The 21179-nt window shown below is 36.8% G+C and overlaps 1 protein-coding gene across 6 annotated transcripts; it reads left to right on the forward strand.

Moving 5' to 3' along the window:
* Positions 1–1542: 1542 nt before the first annotated feature.
* Positions 1543–20945, forward strand: LOC127799588 (uncharacterized). Of its 6 annotated transcripts, none has more exons than XM_052333752.1 (15): positions 1543–1699; positions 5006–5114; positions 5206–5275; positions 5599–5930; positions 6002–6068; positions 6152–6522; positions 6612–6675; positions 6759–7090; positions 7236–7650; positions 7741–7841; positions 8052–8095; positions 8520–8703; positions 18147–18291; positions 20151–20278; positions 20555–20945. In XM_052333752.1, exons 3-15 carry the CDS (start codon positions 5218–5220, stop codon positions 20696–20698), a joined length of 2385 nt encoding a protein of 794 aa, XP_052189712.1. In that variant the 5' UTR covers positions 1543–1699; positions 5006–5114; positions 5206–5217; the 3' UTR covers positions 20699–20945. The 6 variants fall into 6 exon arrangements, with proteins under 6 accessions (XP_052189712.1, XP_052189710.1, XP_052189711.1 ...); XM_052333750.1 differs by having other exon boundaries at positions 5006–5110; XM_052333751.1 differs by lacking the exon at positions 1543–1699 and adding an exon at positions 3566–3882.
* Positions 20946–21179: the final 234 nt, after the last annotated feature.

Raw genomic sequence — 21179 nt, forward strand, 5'->3', positions numbered from 1 at the left:
TTCTTCATCTTGATCATATTTATAATCAAATCCTTTTAATGTTATCTACAGAATTTGTCTTCCATGTATCATAATTTTGCATTAACTTGGTGGACGAAAGTTCAGCTTAGGCAGAACAAGTTCATCATTCAAGGGCTCCTATGATTTTCAGTAATTTTTACTTTTTTCAATAAAGAAATTAAATTGAATCAAAATAATTAAAAAATTTAAATTTAAAAAGCAAACCAAACTGGTATACAAATTGAACCAAACCAATTGAACTGTCAATTTCACCCGATTCGTTTAATTATTTTAGTTCAATCGAAATTTTATTCACCCCCTACCCATAAGATATGATCTCATATTTTGAGTTAACTTGAAAAATGAGTTCGTGCTATGACTTTCTATAATAATGTGAATTTACATTGGATGGGTGGATAAATTTGATGAAATATTAAACTAGTTTTAAGGCAAGGTAAATCATTAAAGATTAAAAGTTGTTATAATTTTAAAATAAATATTTTATTTAACAATTTATTAATTAACTTATTTTAATTTGTTACAATTATAGAATATTATTGGAAATGGTTAATTTTTTACATTAAATAATGACTCGATGAAAGAGTTACATAGAAACAAAAATAATGTAGACGATGAAGCAATTTTTATTAATAACTTTGAAGAAAAATTAGTAGTAACAATAAGCACAAATTGAGGAATGAGATAATAACTAAATATTATATTGAATTCAAATAAAAATATTGAAATTTGAATCTAAATTTGAAAATATGGTAAAAGTTGAATGTTTTTGGTAATTTATTTTTAGATAAATTGATGAAGCACTATATTTATTTAGCATTCTCTTAAAATTTAAAATTAATCTAATTAATCTCTAAATTTTGAAAAATTATCCAATACCCATTTATTACTAACAACACCAAGTAAATTAATAGTACATTTCTTGAATTTTTGGCCTTTTTTTCTAGACATCTATTAAAGTTCAAGAAATATTCAGACTAAATAGCTAAAATTAAAAGGTATCCAAACTGGCATAAGATCAAAAATTGAAATGAGCTGAGTTAAAAATTTAAAGTTTAAGAAGTGTTATATACTTAACATTATTAGTAATGGAGAAGGTGGTGTGATTAATTTTTAAAAATTTAGATATTAATAAAGTTAATTTTAAAATATCCAAATTAAATAATGAAAGTTTACGGAATATATGATAAATTTATCTTTTATTTTTGTAGTATTGTTTAATATAAATTATCTAAATATTATGTGAAAAAGGAAAAAAAAGAAAAGAAAAAGCTTTAAACGAAGCAAAGTGGAACATGGAAAGCTGAGACAAAACTTACGCTAAGGGTGTTTGGGTAATTGCGTTGGTTTTTAAATTATTCGACATCAATTTTAAAATTATTTATTAATTTTGTAAAATTAATAAAAATATTTGAACGGTTAATTTTTAATTTATAAATTTTAAAAAACTAATAAAAAACTGATTTTGATGACGTGAAAAGCTAATACTATCCTCAGACAAATTAAAAAATTCCATATCATATTCCCAAATCCCTAAGCCAAAATCACATTCGTGCTCCTCAGTTGTTCATCGCCTTTTCCTCCCTCGCAGCATCTCCGGCGTCCCTCGTCCGTAGCTCATCTCCGGTCCGTCAGTCGACGCTGTTGCCCCTGCTGCTGCTCGCCGGTTGAGATCTGAGAGGTATCCCACTTTTTGCTTCTTTTTTTTCTTTTCCTGCTGTATTGCTGTTAACGGATTTTTGCTGTGTTTTGTTGTTGGATTTGTTGTTTTGTTTGCCGTAAACAGAGACATTTTAACTGCCGTGGTTTTTTGATCTTTGCCGTGGTTTGTCACTACGAACAGATTTTTTCTTGTATTTTTTACTGTTAGGAATTTTGCTGCGTTTTTTTTTGTGTTGATGTGATATTTTCTGTTCACAAATTTTTGCTGTGATTTTTGTTGTTTAAGATTGCTGTGCACATGATTCTTTAGTTTCTGGTTTGTTGATTCCCGGTCCCGGAAAATCTTATCGGAGCCTTCGTTACCAATCGAAACCCTAGGGCTGATCTTGCTTGTTTCCCAAGCACTAGGTCCGCAAGTACGGAGGAGGTCATCAAATTCAAGGTTTTGGCTCCACAAAGCACGGCTTGTTTGTCTATCCGTCTCTTGTTTCTTGTTCTTTGGATTACATTCAGGAAATTGATGGGTCGACGTTCATTCTGGACTCTTGCTATACTTAATGTATCATGCTTTGATGTCCGTCTATGATGCCTCTACATTTTTAACATTTTTTTTCCTTTTGATATCTCTGAAATTGGTGATTAGTTATGGTTTAGAGGTTGAATTGGAACTGTGTTATTCAACTTTGGTATTCTTTATTTTGAAATCGCTGCTCAACTCCCTGCTTTTTCGAAATTGAAGGTAAGAAATATCCGCAGATTCGTTCTACAAGGCTCGATAGATCTACTGAGCAGCTCACAGAAGGGGGTTTTTGCCCCTGCCCACTTTGTAAATTTGTAAAGCGGGCCACTGCCTCCTCTCTCTGGTGTGTCTTCCCAGCTATGGCCGTCGCCTCGCCTTGTTCCCGCGCCTCTGTCGTCTTTCTGCCATGGCCGCCTCACCTCGCCCATGCCGACAGTTGATGCAGCGACTATCGGCGAGGGCGAAGGCGAGGGCGAGGCAAGGCGCGGCAACGAGGTGAGGCGGCGGCTATGGCAGGGGAGACGCACTAGAGCAGTGGAGAATCCATAGGAGGGAAAAGGGGAGAAAGCAGAGTGTGAGGGCAAAGTCGACTTTTTTGCCATTTTTTGGTAAACTCGTCGATAAGCCCGTCGGGCTTTCTAGCATTTTTCATATCTGTAACACCCCCAAATTTTTATAAAGAGACAAATAAGACCGAACAAAATCCAAGAAGAAAATGATTTCCAAAATCACTATAGATTAGGATATATTAAAGATTCAAAGAAATTAAAATTGAGTTTAGATTCTAAATGGAGATTGAGATAAAAGAGGGATTCCCAAATTTAAATGAGGCTGGAATATTGAATTAAATTTGATTACGGACGGGATAAATAAAGAAATATCATAATGGTATATATATATATATATATTATTGGAAGGTAATTTGAGAAGGATTAAGATAAACTCTAAGGGTGCGTTTAATTGCAATGGTCAAATTTTGATGGAAAGAAAATGAATTTTTAGAAATTAAAAATTTAAACTGTTTGATTGGTATAATTTTTTACTTAGAAAATGATGTTATTTTTTATCTTTTGATGTTTGGTTAATAATATTTTATGTAAAATTTAATTATATTTTAGACATTTCGTGTTTGATAGGTATTATTTTTCATAAAAAATATATCATTTTTCATGGAATTTAATAGTGAAAATATATTGGAAAATATTGAATTTTGTAAAAAAAATTAAAATAATAACATATTTTAGTTTAATTAAATTATTTTCTTAAAAAAATAAAATCACAAAATTAAAAACTTTATTTTCCAAATTTATTAATTTATACTTAATTTTTATTTTTTATTTTTATACTTTTACAAACCCTCCCCTGCCGTTCTCCCTCATTCCCCAGCCGCCGCCCACCCCCCTGGCCTTCTCCCTCTCTTGCTTCGCTCGCTGCCGCCGCTTCTCCCTCTCCGGCCTCCTTGCCTCCGTCGGACGACTCGGATCGTCGCTGCCTCGCTCGCCCTCCTCGGTCGCAACTCGCTCTGGCTCCTCGCTCGTCGGCGCCGACTCGGCCTCGCCCTTACTCTCGCCGCCTCGCCAGTCGCCCCCCTCGCCCTCGGTCGTCGCTCGCCCTCGCCGGCCGCCGGCTCTCCCCTCGTTCTCTCGCTTGCTGCCTCTCTACCTTTCTCGACTCTCTCGCTGGTAAGTTGGCTGCCTCAATTGCCAAAATTGCCAAGAAAATTCCAGCTCCTCCCCCCAAGGAATTTGGTTTCCATGATTTGAAGGAAAATCCACTCACGTGACCACAAGTGGGAAAATGAATTCCCTGGGAAAAATTGGCTGTTAAACACTGCACGAGTGAGAAATTGGGTGGAAAAAATGCCTTTTCCTTGGAAAAAAATGGCTATCAAACGGGGCCTAAGGGATAACTGAGAGATTAATCATAAATATACATGGATATTATCTATACCATTGGGGAAGTCCAAGGATCACCCTGGCAACTAAAATTCCGCTATCTATATGATGTCATGGGAATTTTAGTTTCTCAATGAGAGGAGATGGACTGATTATTCTATCATGCTCCACCGGGTAGTTGGTGGTAGATCCTGGGGGAGTTACTGGGTCCCCTTGTACATTGGGGTTTGAATTGATTACTGAATATTATTGTGGTTCCTTTGATTTATTGGTGATTATACACTATGGAAATTGTGGGCTACAACAACCATTTGGTATGATGTGATCTTATTTGGTGATACTTTATTTTGGGGAAATATTGGTGAATCTTTGAAACTGAATTTTTGTTTTATTGTATGTATGAAATTCTTTATTTTGGTATTTTATATAGGGTGACCTTCACCGGGTTTTAAGCTCAAGATTCTCTCTAACATATTTTTCGGGTGAGCAGGATTAGGGGGCTAGATGTTGACTTGGATTGAGGAATTATCAGTGAACTCAATTTGGGATAGTTTAATTTTTAGTTATTTTAATTATGTAAATGTGGAAGAATTTTTAGGCTTCATTAATCTTAAGTCTTAGCTTAGGATTCATGGCCTGGTTACATAACCTGTAGAGAGGAGTGTGACAATATCAGACTCTCTTTGTGTATGTGTTAATAACTACTGTATATGGTATTTGTAACCAGCTATGCAGAATTATTATACTACTATTATTAGGGTCATGTTAGCTGCTTAGGGTTTTATCAATTCCAATTCACATCATTCCCATCTCCTTTTATTTGTGATATACATATATGATATACTATTCTATTTCTCCAGTTAATTGCTTTATGGATTTTAAGGTTCTTATTCTCTGTTTTGGGGTGTAGACTTTGTAAGGAGGCGGAAATGAATATACGAGTGGAACGATCCAACATTTGGATGCTATGAAGTGTGACAGCTTGGGAGATTGACACTCAAGCTGCTGGAAATCAGTATGTATGGTGAAGAAGAATTATTTTCTTTTCTGGGAACAGTGTAGGTACATTGCCCATGTGAGTTCGGCTTAAAAAATTATTGTTGTTAACAGGAACCAATCCTGATGACAAATGATTTGGATCCTTTGGATGACATTTTCCTTGAGCGTGCTGCTAATAATGGTTAGTTATATTTCATCACTGTTGTAGTTTATTGTTTGTGAAGTTATTTCCTTTTGTATAAAGCTCGTCAAATTGAACATCATGCTTATTGAAGATAAAATGTAGGAGATGCAATTAAAATACTTTGAACATGTGAGAAAAAGATTGATAGGCACATGTGAGGTTAGTGGATGAAATGGAGGAAAACCCTTTTTCTCACATGTGTGGCCTTACAAAGGATATGACAATGAATAGATATGGTTGGAGGTGTAAAACTCATGAATAGATATGGTTGGAGGATATTGGTTGTTGTTGTAACTTGTACGATGTTAATTCTCTTGCAGCTAGGGCCGGTGGCAAGTTTCAACCTAAAACCAAACCCCGCCCAAGAAAGCAATCATCTGCCCCAGTTCCTTCTGCACGGTCTTTTCAGGTTGCTGATGTTGCAGACAATGAATTGGCTGCTGTGGTGGGCCCATCATTGGTTAGTCCTGAGGAATTGAAAAATAATGAAGAATCTGCTCCTGTAGTTCATTCCTCTCTGTTAGTGAGCTCTTCGTTTGAACATGTTGTAATTGGAGAGAGATTGGGGAATAATGTTAGTCTGCATTCTGATGTCTTGTTACCTGACAATAATGGAAGTTGGCGTCCAGCCACAGGGAAATTGGCAGGAGAGGTAAGTTCTCTTGCTTTCTGTGGTTGGGATTTTTTTTTTCTGCCGTAGTCAGTAATATTTGTTATTTTCAGAGTGCAGACATCTTTTTTGGACTGGAATCTCTTGATGATTTTTATTCTCAATCAACAACTGCTACAGGTGAGAAAGTAGAATATTCTGTCTGACATTGTTGTTAGAATCTTCTAATTGACTGTTGTTTTGCTTGCCTTGCCTAATTGTAGTCAGTATGTTATCTATTCTATTAGCAGTCAGTGCTGTGAGTAGATCTCCACACCGGGTAGACCCGAGTGTCCAACTAGGAAATGAGTTTGTGGCACCGTCCCCTGTAGATAATGATGCAGAAGGTTCTCTTGCACCTTTGGAGATGCTGCCCACTGTTCATGCTTCTGATACAAGGAATGCTGCAAGTGGAGCTGTTACCCCATCTTTTGTTTCATCTCTTGATGACTCAACTGTTAGGGCATCTAATACTTTCTCACCTAATACAAATCCTGAAGTTGCTATTCCACAAGATCCCTTAACCCATGGGGAACCTTTGCTTTCTAATTCTGATGGAGGTTTGCACATTGATACTGCGGGGGTGGAGATGGAGGTAAAAGGATAATTTATCTTTTTTCCTTTTTGCTTGTATGCTAGATATTGTCTCATTGAAATTACCTACTTGGTTTTTGTATGTTTCAGGAATTAGATTATGTTCCTCGCTCAGAAAACTTAGATAATCTATATGAGTTAACTGAAGCATCTGGTAACTACAAAATCCAAGCGCTATCTTATTTGTTTTTCTGTGGGTTAACCATTATTAGTTCTTTAATATGATACTGATCTCAGGACAGCAGACTGGCAAATTCCTTCCCAAGCCCAAGTTTCAAATTGGTTTAATAGAGGAACCTGGTTCTAACACATCTTATACTGATGGGGTTGAGTCTCTTCCATGTTTTCAAGATGATCTGTCCATTCCTTCTGAAGGTGAATGCATTAAGGAAGGCTCTATCCCTGCATTTCAACCAAATCATGATCTTGATTTCCCATCCTTGGGGTTTGGTGATTCTACTTATGAACTTCCTGAGAATGAAAAACCAACAGATCACATGGAGGCTTCTAGTTCAGATGCTTCTGTCCCTGGAGAAAATCCTGAGGATGTTCCTGAACTTGCAGATAAGGTTGTATTGCATCCAATTTCTTCTCTGAGTATTGGTTGAAACAAGTGCAGATCTGTCCAATTGATTTATTCTGGTCGTAGAAGGAAAAATTATTTTCTTGTTTATTTTTCTTATTTTATATAATTTTGAATTTGGTTTTTATTAGAGTGAGAAGGGTCAAGAAGGAAAAGGTCCTATGATATCAGATGAATCTCCAGAAAGGCAAAATGATTTGATATCTGGTCAGGGGAATGAATCTGGCAGGGCAACACGGAAGCCAAGAAAACATATTAATGCATGTGAACTTGTTGATGAAGATGAAGAAGCAGATGATGATTGTAACTTTGCATATAAATGTAACAATGGTTCTCATGTAGATGGAGATTGTAATAATGATGGTGAATGTGAAGTAGCAAATGAAACTAGAAAAAATGGAAGAGCACTGCGGAAGACCAAGAAATCAGTATCTCAGAAACAAAAACCAGTTAAGAAGCGCAAGAAGGTGAATAAAGTAGCGGATCTGGAAACTAAAGAGCCTCCTAAAAAATTTTCTCACTCTACTCGCCGGAGGAGAAGACTAGGTAATTTGCACTTTCTGAGTGTCAGGATTTTGATCTCTGAATTGGATGAGCAGTGCTCTTAACTATGCCTTCACATTTACTTTTGAATAGTGGACAGGACTTTGCTTGAGACCCCAGAGGATGAAATTGATGTTCAGAAATTGCAGATTAGAGATCTAATATTGCTTGCAGAACACAGGGAGCGGATGTCTGTATGTATTGTGCATTAGTTTATTATTGTGTTTCTTTTATTGGTTAGGAGAACTGGATAATCTTATATGTTATGCATCAATCTTTTTGTTGATGCTTTATGATCAAAATATCACCATCTTCTTTCTTGCTTTCACATCCATGAGCTGTCTATCTACCTTATTTTAATACTTCCAATTGTCTGCCTGGGTCATCATTGGTTTTTTGTGCAGAGCAAAGAGGGAAACACTATGAAAGCACCTTCAACCAATCAACGGTATGAAGTTCTCTAACATGAGCCATTTGAGATATATCTTCATGCGGCTTATTGATTCTGTCTTGTTTGTCATGCTCTTATCTGTCAAGATTTATGGGATCACAAGATTTTTCACATCATCAGTAGCAGACATGTTCGTTCCTGTTAGTGATAAGGAAACTTATTGCTATTCCATGTGGAAGTTGATACAAGCTTAGCTGGTTTCTATTCCTGTTTTTCTGATAAAAATCCTTGAATTCATAGAAGACAACTCATGCTTATTATTGTTGAATTTATAACTGAGCGTTTGGTGTGCCTGAAATGTGTACTGCTGCTCCTTTTAGTTATGACATTTGGCATCATCATTGCAGCAACGTATTTCATAGTAAATTGCCTTTGATATTTTTCTCAAGTCAAATATGATCATGACTTGTATGCTATGCAGTGCCAGTAATTCTTTTCCTGACTATGATGAAGATGAGGCATTTGCTGCAGAACAAGGAGGCTCTAGTAGTAATCAAAACAACCCTACTGTTCAAGAAAGTACTATCTTCACTAATTACCAATCTTTCACGAACAGAACACCAAGGTCAAGATGGTCAAAACAAGATACAGAGTTGTTTTATAAGGTAAATCTTATGTTGTTTTACTAATGCGAAATGTTAAAACTGAGACTATGATCTCTCAAGAATCACTCAAGAACCTCACCGAATTCAAACCAACATTGAATACTGAAAGTAGAAAATAAAAACAGAATTAAAAGTAGAGAAACCAAACCAGATTGCAACACACAAGATATACCCTGGTTCATGCCATTTACATGGCACTACATCCAGCAATCCAAGAAGCAATCAATCCACTAGAATCAAATCAGAAACCAGTACAAGAATACCCCTCTTTCACTCCACCTTGCCTCTCGAATACAATACTCTAATGAAGACAACAAGAACTAGAATCACACAGCTCTTAATCTCGTCTCTCATTGTATCCGAACCCAAGGAATAAAAGATATGAATGAATGATGATAAAAATTGGCCTCTGCACCCTTCTATTTATAGACTAAGGGAGGTGGAAATATCTAAGGGAAATAACTAACTTTATAAAAGTCAAATCTACCCTTAATAAAACAATTAGTTACATTTATGTCCTATTAACTAACTACTGCCAAATCATCATTATTTCTTCCTGATTTCTTCAATAAATCCAGCATGTAATTACTTTAGGCAAAACAGTAACAAATCTCCACCATTTTGCTTTAAGTAATCCTGGAATTTCAACCTTCTAGCTCTGCTCACTTCTTGAATATCCTGAAAACACATTAATCAAAACACATCAAACTGTAACAACATTAAGCAATGAAGTAATTTGGACAATGAGACTGCCTTAGTGAAAATATATGCAGCATTTTCACTTCCAGCAACTTTTATAAGCTCTACCTCCTCCTTCTCAAGGACTTCTCTTATAAAATGATATCTAATATCAATATGTTTTGTTCTTTCATGATGACTCTGATTTTTGGCCAAATGAATGGCACTTTGAATATCACACTTTAAAACAATCCTCACATTATATCCTAGGAGTTCACTAATCAAACCTTTCAGCCACAAAGACTCTTTAACAGCCTCTGTTACAGCTATATACTCTGATTCGGTTGTTGATAGAGCTACAACTGATTGAAGATTATATTTCCAACTAATTGTAGACTTCCACAATTTAAATACATAACCGGTTGTAGATCTTCTCCTATCTAAATCTGAAGCATAATCAGCATCAGAATATCCTATAATGTCTGGATTTTTAAAGTCATCAGCTCCACCATAAATCAGAACCTTGTCAATTGATCCTTTTAGATATCTAAATACCCATTTAACTGTTGTCCAGTGTTCTTTCCCTGGATTTGCCATAAATCTACTTATCACACTCATGGCATGAGCTAAATCAGGCCTAGAACACACCATTGCATATATAATGCTGCCAACAGCATTAGAGTAGGGAATTTTCTTCATTTCTGATAAATTCTTTTTATCTGTTGGAGATTGAGCATGAGAAAGTTTAAAATGTTGAGCAAATGGTATATTTACTAAATTACTACTTTTGCATCCAACATATGAAATTTTCTCATAATTTTTGGTAAGTAGGTTTTCTGGGATAGCTGAAGAGTTTTGTTCTTCCTATCTCTACATATTTCCATTCCTAAAATCTTCTTGGCTTCACCAAGCTCTTTTATCTCAAACACTGACTTGAGTTTAAGTTTTAAACTTTGAATCTCAGTTGTTGATTGACTTGCTATGAGCATATCATCTACATAAAACAAGAGATAAATTGTTATTTTAGTGGAAATATGTTTAAGATAGACACAACAATCAAAAGAACTTCTTATAAACCCTTGACTTATCATAAAAGAATCGAATTTCTTGTACTACTGCCTAGGGGACTGCTTTAGTCCACACAAGGACTTCCTCAACAAGCAAACCTTGTCTTCTTTTCCCCTAACTTCAAACCCTCTAGGTTGATCCATTAGAATTTCTTCCTCTAATTCACCATGAAGGAATGCAGTGGTAACATCCATCTGCTCTAGGTAAAGGTCAAGATGGGCTGTTATTGCAAGCAGAATTCTTATAGAAGTGTGCCTTACAACTGGTGAAAACACTTCATTAAAATCAATTTCTGCTACTTGGGTGAAACCCCTAGCTACTAACCTAGCTTTATACCTAGGTTTAAGGCTATCTTGAGCTCCTTCTTTTACCTTAAACAACCACCTGCAGCCAACAATTCTTTTTCCCCAAGGTCTATCCACTAATACCCATGTTTCATTCTTTCTTAAGGAATTCATCTCAGCTTCCATGGCTTCCTGCCATTTCTGAGCTTCTTTAGAATTTATAGCTTCTTCATAGGTTTGAGGTTCTTCTCCTGCTATTTCTTCTGCACTTAAGAGTGCATATGCAACCAGATCTGAGAACCCATACCTCACTGGAGGTCTACTTATTCTTCTTTTTCTATCCCTTCCTACATTATACCTATTTCCAATAGGATCCCCAACTGTACTGGATGAACCAGCACTGTCCATGTGCTAATCTTCATCATAACTGGATGAGCCTCTAACTTCTATAGATCTATCAAGACTATCTTGGCTTGAGGATTCTTCACCAGCACTTGGCTGGTCCTGGAATGGTTCTAAAGGAGAATTTTGAACAGCATCAGCATCCTGTTGTTGCTGTTCAAAATTTACAACTTTATCTTTCCCTTTCCTATCCTCATTTTCACTTCTTAGATCGATAAATGAATTTTCATTAAAGGTTACATCTCTACTTATCATGGTTCTAGGCATATCTTTTTCTAAATTCCACAACTTATACCCCTTAACTCCTAAAGGATAACCAATAAACACACACTTCTTAGCCCTAGGCTCTAATTTTCCTTGTTTTATATGTGCATAAGCTATACACCCCAAAACCCTAAGGTGATCTAGGTTTGGCTTATGATTATACCACATTTCATAAGGAGTCTTAAATTCTAAGGCTGATGAAGGTGATCTGTTTATTAAATAGGCTGCTGAAACAACAGTCTCTCCCCAAAATGCTTTTGAAAGCTTAGCATGGAATAGCATACATCTTACCCTCTCAAGGAGGGTCCTATTCATGCGCTCGGCCAGGCCATTTTGCTTAGGATTTCCAAGGGCAGTAAGATGTCTTAAGATGCCATTTTCATTACACAATTGGGTGAATTCCTTATTACAAAATTCTAAACCATTATCAGTTCTAATGACTTTTAATTTCCCACCCTTTTGATTTTCAGTCATGATTTTTCAAGTTTTAAAAGCATCAGAAGTGTTATCTTTTGTTTTTAAAACAAAAATCCAAACCATTCTTGAATAGTCATCTATAATAGAAAGAAAATACCTAGCTCCACCATGAGTTGGAGTTTGACTAGGGCCCCATAAGTTCGAATGGACATATTCTAAAGGACCTTTAGTGATATGCAATGCTTTCTTAGGAGATTTTGTTTTTACAGATTTTCCATAGATGCAAGTTTCACATGTATCTAAATCTGTCAATTTTTCAGAACCTAAGATCCCTTGATTAGCTAATTCTTTAAGCCCTTGGAAACTTATATGAGCCATCCTAAAATGCCATAGTTTTGATAGTTCATAGGTCTTTTCTTCCCTTATGGCTGCATCTCCACATACTGTGGAAGCTATCATAACAAATATCCCATTTTTAAGGACTGCCTTCATACATATAAGAGATTCTTTAGCTACTTTAAGAATATCCCCACAGCCACTATAACTGTAGCCATTCTTAGCTAATTCTCCTAAGGAAATCAAATTTCTTTTAAGTTATGGGACATACCTAACAGATGTCAAAATTCTGATTGATCCATCAAACATCTTTAGCTTAATATCCCTAATCCCCTTTATTCCACACTCTTGGTTATTATCGAGAAGAACCTTCCCTCCACTCATGTTTTTATAATTCAAAAACCATTCTATGTGAGGTGACATATGGAAGGAGCATCCGGAATCTAAAACCCATACCACTTCATCCGAATGTTTTGAAACCACAAGAACATCCGAAATGTCATAGTCCAATTCCTGAATTGAGTTTAAAAACTCTGATTTACCTTTATCAGAAAAATCCTGCTTCCTTTTAGGGGTAGTTTTTCTTTATATGTCGTCATGTACCTAGGAGTATAGGAGGGTCAATATTATAATAGGAATATAATAAAAGGGGGGTAATCTTGTAATAGGTTTATAATAACTGTTAGGATATATTGTTAGCAAGTGGTTAGGCTGTTAGAAGTCAATAATGCTTATATAAGGCTACTGTTAGGAGTTTATTGGATATGCTTGAATTGATGAATTGAAATCTCTTATTTCCCTCTCTTGCATTCTCTCAATCTCCCTCCAATTTCTCTCTAATCTCTCTCTTTCTTTCTCTTTTCTTTCCCTCACTGTTTTGTTCTCCCTAACTTCCTCCCATCTCTTCCGATCTAACTTCCGAATTCCTTCTAATTACATCTTAAACCAGTCATGAACCCTAGGGACATGACAATTGGTATCAGAGCAGTCAATCCTTGGCTGTGATTTCAATCAATTTTAGGTTGTGACCTTGGCAATTCTTATCGGAGACTCAAAGGCGAGCTAGACTAAATTTCGACAGTCCGCGTCAAAGTTGCGATCAAAACAAGCAACGTTGTTGCAGTCGAACAAGGAAGGACGGAGAAGCAGAGCTGTGATTTGAGCGCATTCTAGAGTTCCGACAATTCCAATTCATTCCAGTAAGTGATTCCAATGATTTTTGGCTAAGGATCTGAAAGTTTTGTATCAGTGCGAAGATCCAGATTGTTAAGGCGTGCGATTGAGGCTAGTCCAGATTCTTGAATGATTGAGGATCAACGGCAATTGCGATCATAAGCGAACAATTGGCCGACTTGGAGTGCTGGACGGTGATTGGGTGCGGAATCAGGACTCAGCGGAATTGAAGAAGTTGACGAACGGCATCGAATTTTAATAAGTCTTGCTCGGAATTGGCGTGCGAAGGAGAGGCTGACAGTGATACCGAGTTGAATTTGAAGTCCAAATCAGAGTAGCGCAACAGGTATGGGAAGCTGAGGTACAAGCGACCACGGCTTGTGGTCTGGAAGAGTTGTTCGGCTTTTCTTGGAAGCGAGCAGAAGGTTGACGCTCAGCCGCGAATTGCAGTAAGTTGTTCGAAGTGCATGGGCGAAGCAATTTCGACAGATTTGGGAGCCAATTCATAGATTACTGCAGCCATCGATTCTCAATTCCAAAGAATTCCGTTGGTTGCATCACAATTGATCAAAGGAGAGGAACAGCCCAGGTGATTCTGAATCGGAAGGTGTCACAGAGCGGGCGATTTGTAAGGGGTTGAGTTGAGCCAATTATATCACAAGAAGTTGCAAAGTCCAGCGATCGTGGCGGCGAAACAACCCAGGCGGCTTTGGCGATACCGAATTTCTGATAATCTCTCTTTTGAATTTGAAGGTGAAAAGGAGCGAGCGAATCTCAGAGGCCAATCGGAAACGTGTTTCAGCGACTCCTACAGCAATTCCTTAGCCTTCGGTTTATTCTTTTGGTGCAATTCCAACAATTCCAGAGAGTTAGGCATTGGAGACAGAGAAGCAACAAGGAAATTTCTGAGTAAATCTCAAAATTGATTCTGACGCAAGAGGAGGTGTGTGTCGGCTGATAATTAAAGGTGACGTGGCCAAATTGGTTCTGATCTGTTTCTAAAGGGATCAAAGACTGTCTCACAGCAGCGACGGAACCAGCAGACTTCAGCTGCTGCAATCGTGATTTAGGGTTTTTTTCTGCCATGACGAGTAAAGCCTGCATGAGACCATGGGAGCCTAACAGGCAGCAGCAAGATGCTGCATTTTCAGCTAGAGGTAGACATCAGGGGAAGATTGGCCAGGAGCCGTATGCATGGGAAAAGAAGTTGGAGACGGGGATCAGCCAATCAGACAAGGTAACAAGAAGTGTTGTACATGAATCGAGCAAGGAATTTGGCCAGATGCTACATGAACAATTGCAGGAGTTTGCAATGATACTTACTAAGAAGTATCATTACAGCTTCCCTGAAGAATTCTTTGAGGATTATCATGGGAGTTTTAACAAAGAGGATTTCCTTAAAATGGAGCAACCGAAGGAGAAAGCAAGAAGTCGAGGAGCGGATTCACTACCTATTTCCAAGGTGGAGTGGAAGAAGTGTATAGGTTTCAGCAGAATTATCAAGGAGGAATGCAACATTGGTGATGATATTGGTGGTGAATGGCATTATCCAAAGGGAATCTGTGATGAAGAGATTAATAGGGTAGCAAAGGCAAAGGAACAATCTGAAATGGTTGAAAGAGAAGTTCATCTAGAGGGAAATTCCAGCAAACACAAGGAAGAAGGGGCTGTTGATGTGGAGGAGAAAAATGTTGAGAGTGAGCTTCAGAAAAATTCCAAGGAACAAGATGAAGATGTGGCAGAATTACTGCCAGGGACAACCGGTTTAATGGTTGGGGAACCTCAATACAATGACATGAATTACGACATTGAGGCATCAAAGCCTAATTATCATGACTCTATTGAACTTCTTTCCTTATCTGGTCAGAAGCTTGGTGCTGCAACTTCTCACTACGAGGAAGATGAACCTTTTAAATCCCTTGAGGGAATTGAGGCACAAACTATTGGAAAACCTTTCCCTAATGGCGATGACTTACTGTCGGGGGTGATTGATGGGGTTGATTATGTGCCCCAACCCAAGGCTGGAGATGATACTAAAAATTTGGATTTCTTTGGCAGTGTTGGAGAATTGGACTTGAGAAAGGATATCTTTCCTTATTGTCATTTTGGAGAAGGTCCTCATGGAGAACAACCATCTCGAACTCTATTCATAAGAAACATAGACAACAATGTTGAGGACTCTAAGCTTTGATCTCCTATTTCATCAAGCACTCACAGATTTGAACTTGAACTCATTGAGGCCAATCAGGTTGCTTCTATTGCAACTCTAAGCCAAATTCTGTTTGGGATGGATCTTGCAAACTTAAGAACAAAGAAGAAGAGGCCTAAGAGGAGAAAGAAGGTAAGACGAATGAAGCAACTAGAAAAGGTTGGAATTGGATGAAGAAAGAGCAACTCAACGATAATAAGTTTCTTGGGGACAAGAAACTTTTTAAGGCGGACGGAATTGTCATGTACCTAGGAGTATAGGAGGGTCAATATTGTAATAGGAATATAATAAAAGGTGGGTAATCTTGTAATAGATTTATAATAACTGTTAGGATATATTGTTAGCAAGTGGTTAGGCTGTTAGAAGTCAATAATGCCTATATAAGGCTGCTGTTAGGAGTTTATTGGATATGCTTGAATTGATGAATTGAAATCTCTTATTTCCCCCTCTTGCATTCTCTCAATCTCCCTCCAATTTCTCTCTAATCTCTCTCTTTCTTTCCCTTTTCTTTCCCTCACTGTTTTGTTCTCCCTAACTTCCTCCCATCTCTTCCGATCTAACTTCGGAATTCCTTCTAATTACATCTTAAACCAGTCATGAACCCTAGGGACATGACAATGTCCTTCCTCATGACAATGAAAACATCTAAATGTTTTCTTGCCATTTCTGGACTTCGATCTAGACTTTCCTTTAGCTTTAGGGTCTTTCTTTTTAGATCTATACCTAGTTGACAGGGCATTACCAGCATTTTTCTTAGATTCTACTTTCTGTTGTAAATCTTTAGAATTAAGGGCACCTATAACATCTTCTAAAGATATGGTATCTCTTCCATGCTTTAAAATGTCTACAAAATGCTCATATGATTTAGGCAGTGAATGCAATAGAATTAGGGCCTTATCTTCTTCTTCATATGATATACTTAAGTTTTCCAAGTCAAGACACAATTTGTTAAATTCATCAATATGATTTTGAAGCTTCTGCCCTTCTTACATTTTGAAAGTAAAAAATTTTGCTTTCAGATACAGCCTACTTGAAAGGGATTTAGTCATATATAGGCTTTCTAATTTGGCCCACAAATCCTCGGCAGTTTCCATTTTAGACACTTCTCTTAGGACTTTATCTCCTAAACTCAAGATTAGGGTGTTGAAAGCTCTTTCACTGATTTCTTGCCTACGATTATTGGCTTCTAATCTTTGTTTGGCAGTAGCAGTTTTTGGGAAAGGTTTTTGGGGTGCTAAAGCTTCCTTTAACCCTAAATTTCCCATTAAGGCTTTCATCTTAATCCTCCAAAGTCCAAAATCATTTGTGCCATCAAATTTTTCAATATCATATCGACCAGCTGGGGTTGCCGAAGCCATAGTAGACAACTTGACTATAGGTTTCTAAAGATTCTATAGGTTTCTTGATATTTCTTGATTAGAAGACCTAAAGCTCTGATACCAAATTGTTAAAACCGAGACTATGATCTCTCAAGAATCACTTAAGAACCTCACTGAATTCAAACCAACATTGAATACTGAAAGTAGAAAATAAAAACAGAATTAAAAGTAGAGAAACCAAACCAGATTGCAGCACACAAGATATACCCTGGTTCATGCCATTTACATGGCACTACATCCAGCAATCCAAGAAGTAATCAATCCACTAGAAACAAATCAGAAACCAGTACAAGAATACCCCTCTTTCACTCCACCTTGCCTCTCGAATACAATACTCTAATGAAGACAACAAGAACTAGAATCACACAGCTCTTAATCTCGTCTCTCACTGTATCCGAACCCAAGGAATAAAAGATATGAATGAATGATGATAAAAACTGGCCTCCGCACCCTTCTATTTATAGACTAAGGGAGGCGGAAATATCTAAGGGAAATAACTAACTTTATAAAAGTCAAATCTACCCTTAATAAAACAATTAATTACATTTATGTCCTATTAACTAACTGCTGCCAAATCATCATTATTTCTTCCTGATTTCTTCAATAAATCCAGCATGTAATTACTTTAGGCAAAACAGTAACACGAAAATATACCAGAAACGCTTCCTTTTTTCTCAAAGTTCATAATTAATATATTTAGGTGTTCACTTATGCATTTCCATGCATTCCACAACTGAAACTGAATTTTGGTTTTCTCTTGATTTATAGGGTATGAGGTAACTGGGAAAGATTGTTATTCAAATTGTTTATTCTAGTATTTGTCAAACTCAAATGATCTGGTGATTAAGGGTCCTTCAGGTCAAGTTATGTTTTCTGATGCAATATAAGTTTATTGCTAGGAAACATATTTTAGGTAGTTTGAATGTCTTAGTTTTAATCATGGCGCTAACCTAGTAACCTATGACTTCCTGTATATTTCTTGTATTCTGCGATGTTATGGCCTAGAGAATTTGGGACATACATGCAATTTTATGTGAAGGGAGGGCTTATTTCTAAGAAATTCTAGGTTTGGATTCCTGAAGTGGTCTTCCTGTTCACATATATTTTTCTTTGGTTAAAGTTCATTATCCCAAATGCCTTTCAGTATTCATTTTCTTATTCTACATTTTTTCACACTTTCCTCTTTCACATGTTGATTATAAAGTGACTTTGGTTATTGTTTTTGTGTTCTAGGCTGTGCGACAGTTTGGTTCGGATATATCAATGATCCAACAACTTTTTCCTGATCGGACACGCACGCAAGTTAAGTTGAAATACAAGAATGAAGAGCGTCAACACCCATTGAGGCTTCATGAAGCTCTAACTAATCGTGCCAAAGGTAAAGTTCTCTCTTCTTTTTGTATCTCTCTAATCTCTAGATGCTAAATAAAATTTATTAAGAATTATTGGTGTTAACAATAGATCAAAATGGTTGTTTTGCTTTTGGGAAGTATGAATAAGTCTACTTGATCTGAAAGTTGACTGAAGGAATAAAAGTAATCGTGGCCAAATGTCACCTAAGGTCAGGTGCTTCAAGTGTCAAGGGTTCGGACACTTTGCCTAGGATTGGCCTGTCATTTAATATTGATTAATCTGGAAAGGTTTGCTCCAAGCAATCATTATGAGGATTTTTTTTTTTGGGGGGGGGGGCGGGGTTCACATGGTAGGATTATCAGATTGGATGAAGGATTGTTAAATCTTAGAGAAGAAAAGAAAAAGAAATGAAACACTTTGTTAAGTGAAAAGAGAATTCTACATAATCTGTATGCTTGAGTTCTACAAATAGTGCTAAATAACACGATGGAAAAGTTAAAAGACTTGCAGGTAATCTAAAAGAAAAGAGGAAAAGAACTATCGGCCCATATGGTATTGAGATTGAATAGTGATGGGATAAAGTTAAGCATGGGATAATATAGCGATGTGACTAAATAATCCTATCTTCATATTTGGTATCCAAAGTTTTGAGGTGGTATAAGCTTAAATAAGTCCCATCCTATATTTGGTATGGTAAAATCTTGAATAAGGTATAGCTTGCATTAATGAAGAGAGAGAGATGACTATTTTATCAGAATATTGTGTGTGTGTGTGTGTGTGTGTGAGAGAGAGAGAGAGAGAGATGATGGTTAAACATGTCCATCCTGATCAAAAAATTCCCACCAAGGTGGGATTATTTAATTCTTAGGGGGAGTTGGGATAGATTTATCTCTCACTTTGGTGGGGTTATTTTATACTTGGCTGAACTTATTCCTCCTCTTTTTAGATGCCAAAACGTGGTACAACCCTGTCAGGTGGTAATACAAACCCCCCCTTATGGTGTACCAAACAGCCCATTTGTATTAGAAAAAGGTGATTTAGGGGAGAGGGGTAAAAGAGTTAAAGAAGAATGTAGTAATGGAAGAGAAATACAAATATTTTTAGATTTTAAGCCTACTCGAAAAGAAAGGGAAAAGATGCGGTCTATTTTTCTTCCGGTCTGGAGTGTTTAGAAACATTCTATTGATTATATACTGATGGCCCTAATTTATATATTAAGATCATTAACATAGTTTATTCAGGTGAAACCAACCTATACAACATGGAAACATGATATTTTGATATATATTATGATTTTTTTTCTCTCAAAAATATATATTTTGCAATAAGGAAAGGTAAATAAAATCAACCTTTTACCAATAGAGTGCTCCTGCGATAATTTAACAACCGTGTGTCAAATTGTTTCTTCAGGTTTCAGTAAGTTTTGGTGTATCGCAGCATAATTTTGAAGTCCCAATAAGGTTTTGTGTCAATTTCTTAAAAAATGGAAAATGGAAATAAAACAGTATCTTGTTCCTTGAATTTAGTAGGAATTTGGTGATGGCTTGGATTTATTGGGTAAGGATTCAAATTTGGTTTTACTGCCAAATCATCACCCCTTTTGCAGCCCTGTTGCAATTTGCCGTTATGGAATGGGACATGTTGAAGTTTAGGAAAGTGCCTTTTAAGTTTGCTTTAATAATTTGGTATTGCGTTGAATTTTAGCCTTTACCTACTGCATCTTGGAAGTCCCATATTTTTTTTAATTGTTTATATAAAATAAAAGAAGAGCCAATCTATAAAATTGGAAGAGACAGCTGTTCAGTTTCATTTGGGTGCTTTTAAATTATTTATATGGCAAATTTGCCCACCTGGAAATTGTGTGACAATTTGATTCTCCTGCAGATCATTCCCACTTTGAACTGGTGATTGAGCGCTTACAACAACTTGCTGCTCAGGAAAAGCAGAGCTCCTTTAGAGATGACTCAGTTGGCTTGACGGGCGATGAGGAGGCAGAAAATAACGAAGTTAATGTATGTGTTTTTTATTTTTTATTGCTCATTCTCTTCTATTCCGTTTTACAAAGGCTGCCTTGGAGTTGGTATATCAGGCCTTTGCTATGGGATTATTAGTGATGGTTTGACAAGCAAGTGCCACACACCGTCATGTGGGGTTGATATTCCTTCCTATCCTTCATATGTTCTAGATTTCCATGCTTTTGTGACCTCTTGATATTTTACTTCTCCGGTTGGTTGGTTTAATCTTTGTTTCGCCTGATCATGATTTCATCGATGTATTTTGGTTCCCAGGAAGAAGTAGCAAAACCCGAGGAGGTTGAGAAAGGAGATGTGGAATCTATGGAACCTGATGCTTCCGAAGTTCAGGATCCTGTCAAGCCTTATGATAGTGATGATGACATGTTCAGATGGAGCCAATATAAGAGTGAATTGTAATGTTGACAAAGACAGTGACTTATGGCTGTGCCATAGGCTTGAAAATTTTCAGTTGCCTTCACTACCCATTACTGTGAGTAGTTCTTCAGTGAATTAATCTTAAACTTTAATAATTCATCATATGGTTCTCCAAAGAGCTGTGTTATGGAAAATCCTGAGTTTCTGATGGTTCCCCAATTGTTCTAGCTTCTGTATGAGATCCAAATGGAGACTTTAATTAATTAAAAGATCTATTCTCCCCCTTCCATTTTCTTTGCTAAATATGTGGCCCATAGGTGACATTTTGATTTGGCTCCCCACCTGTGTAGGTTTTTGACTTCTGACTGGCAACTGTTTAAACTGGGCCAAGCCAATAAAAGCAGCTTGGACCATTAATGATTGGACTAGTCTTGGTGGGCCTGTATTTCTAATGACTAGTCCAATCTACAGTTTAAGTTGATCTTGGGCTCCATGTTCTATCTAATCAAATTCAATCCCCACG

This window comes from Diospyros lotus, chromosome 4, assembly GCF_014633365.1.
Source record: "Diospyros lotus cultivar Yz01 chromosome 4, ASM1463336v1, whole genome shotgun sequence".
Taxonomy (NCBI): domain Eukaryota; kingdom Viridiplantae; phylum Streptophyta; class Magnoliopsida; order Ericales; family Ebenaceae; genus Diospyros; species Diospyros lotus.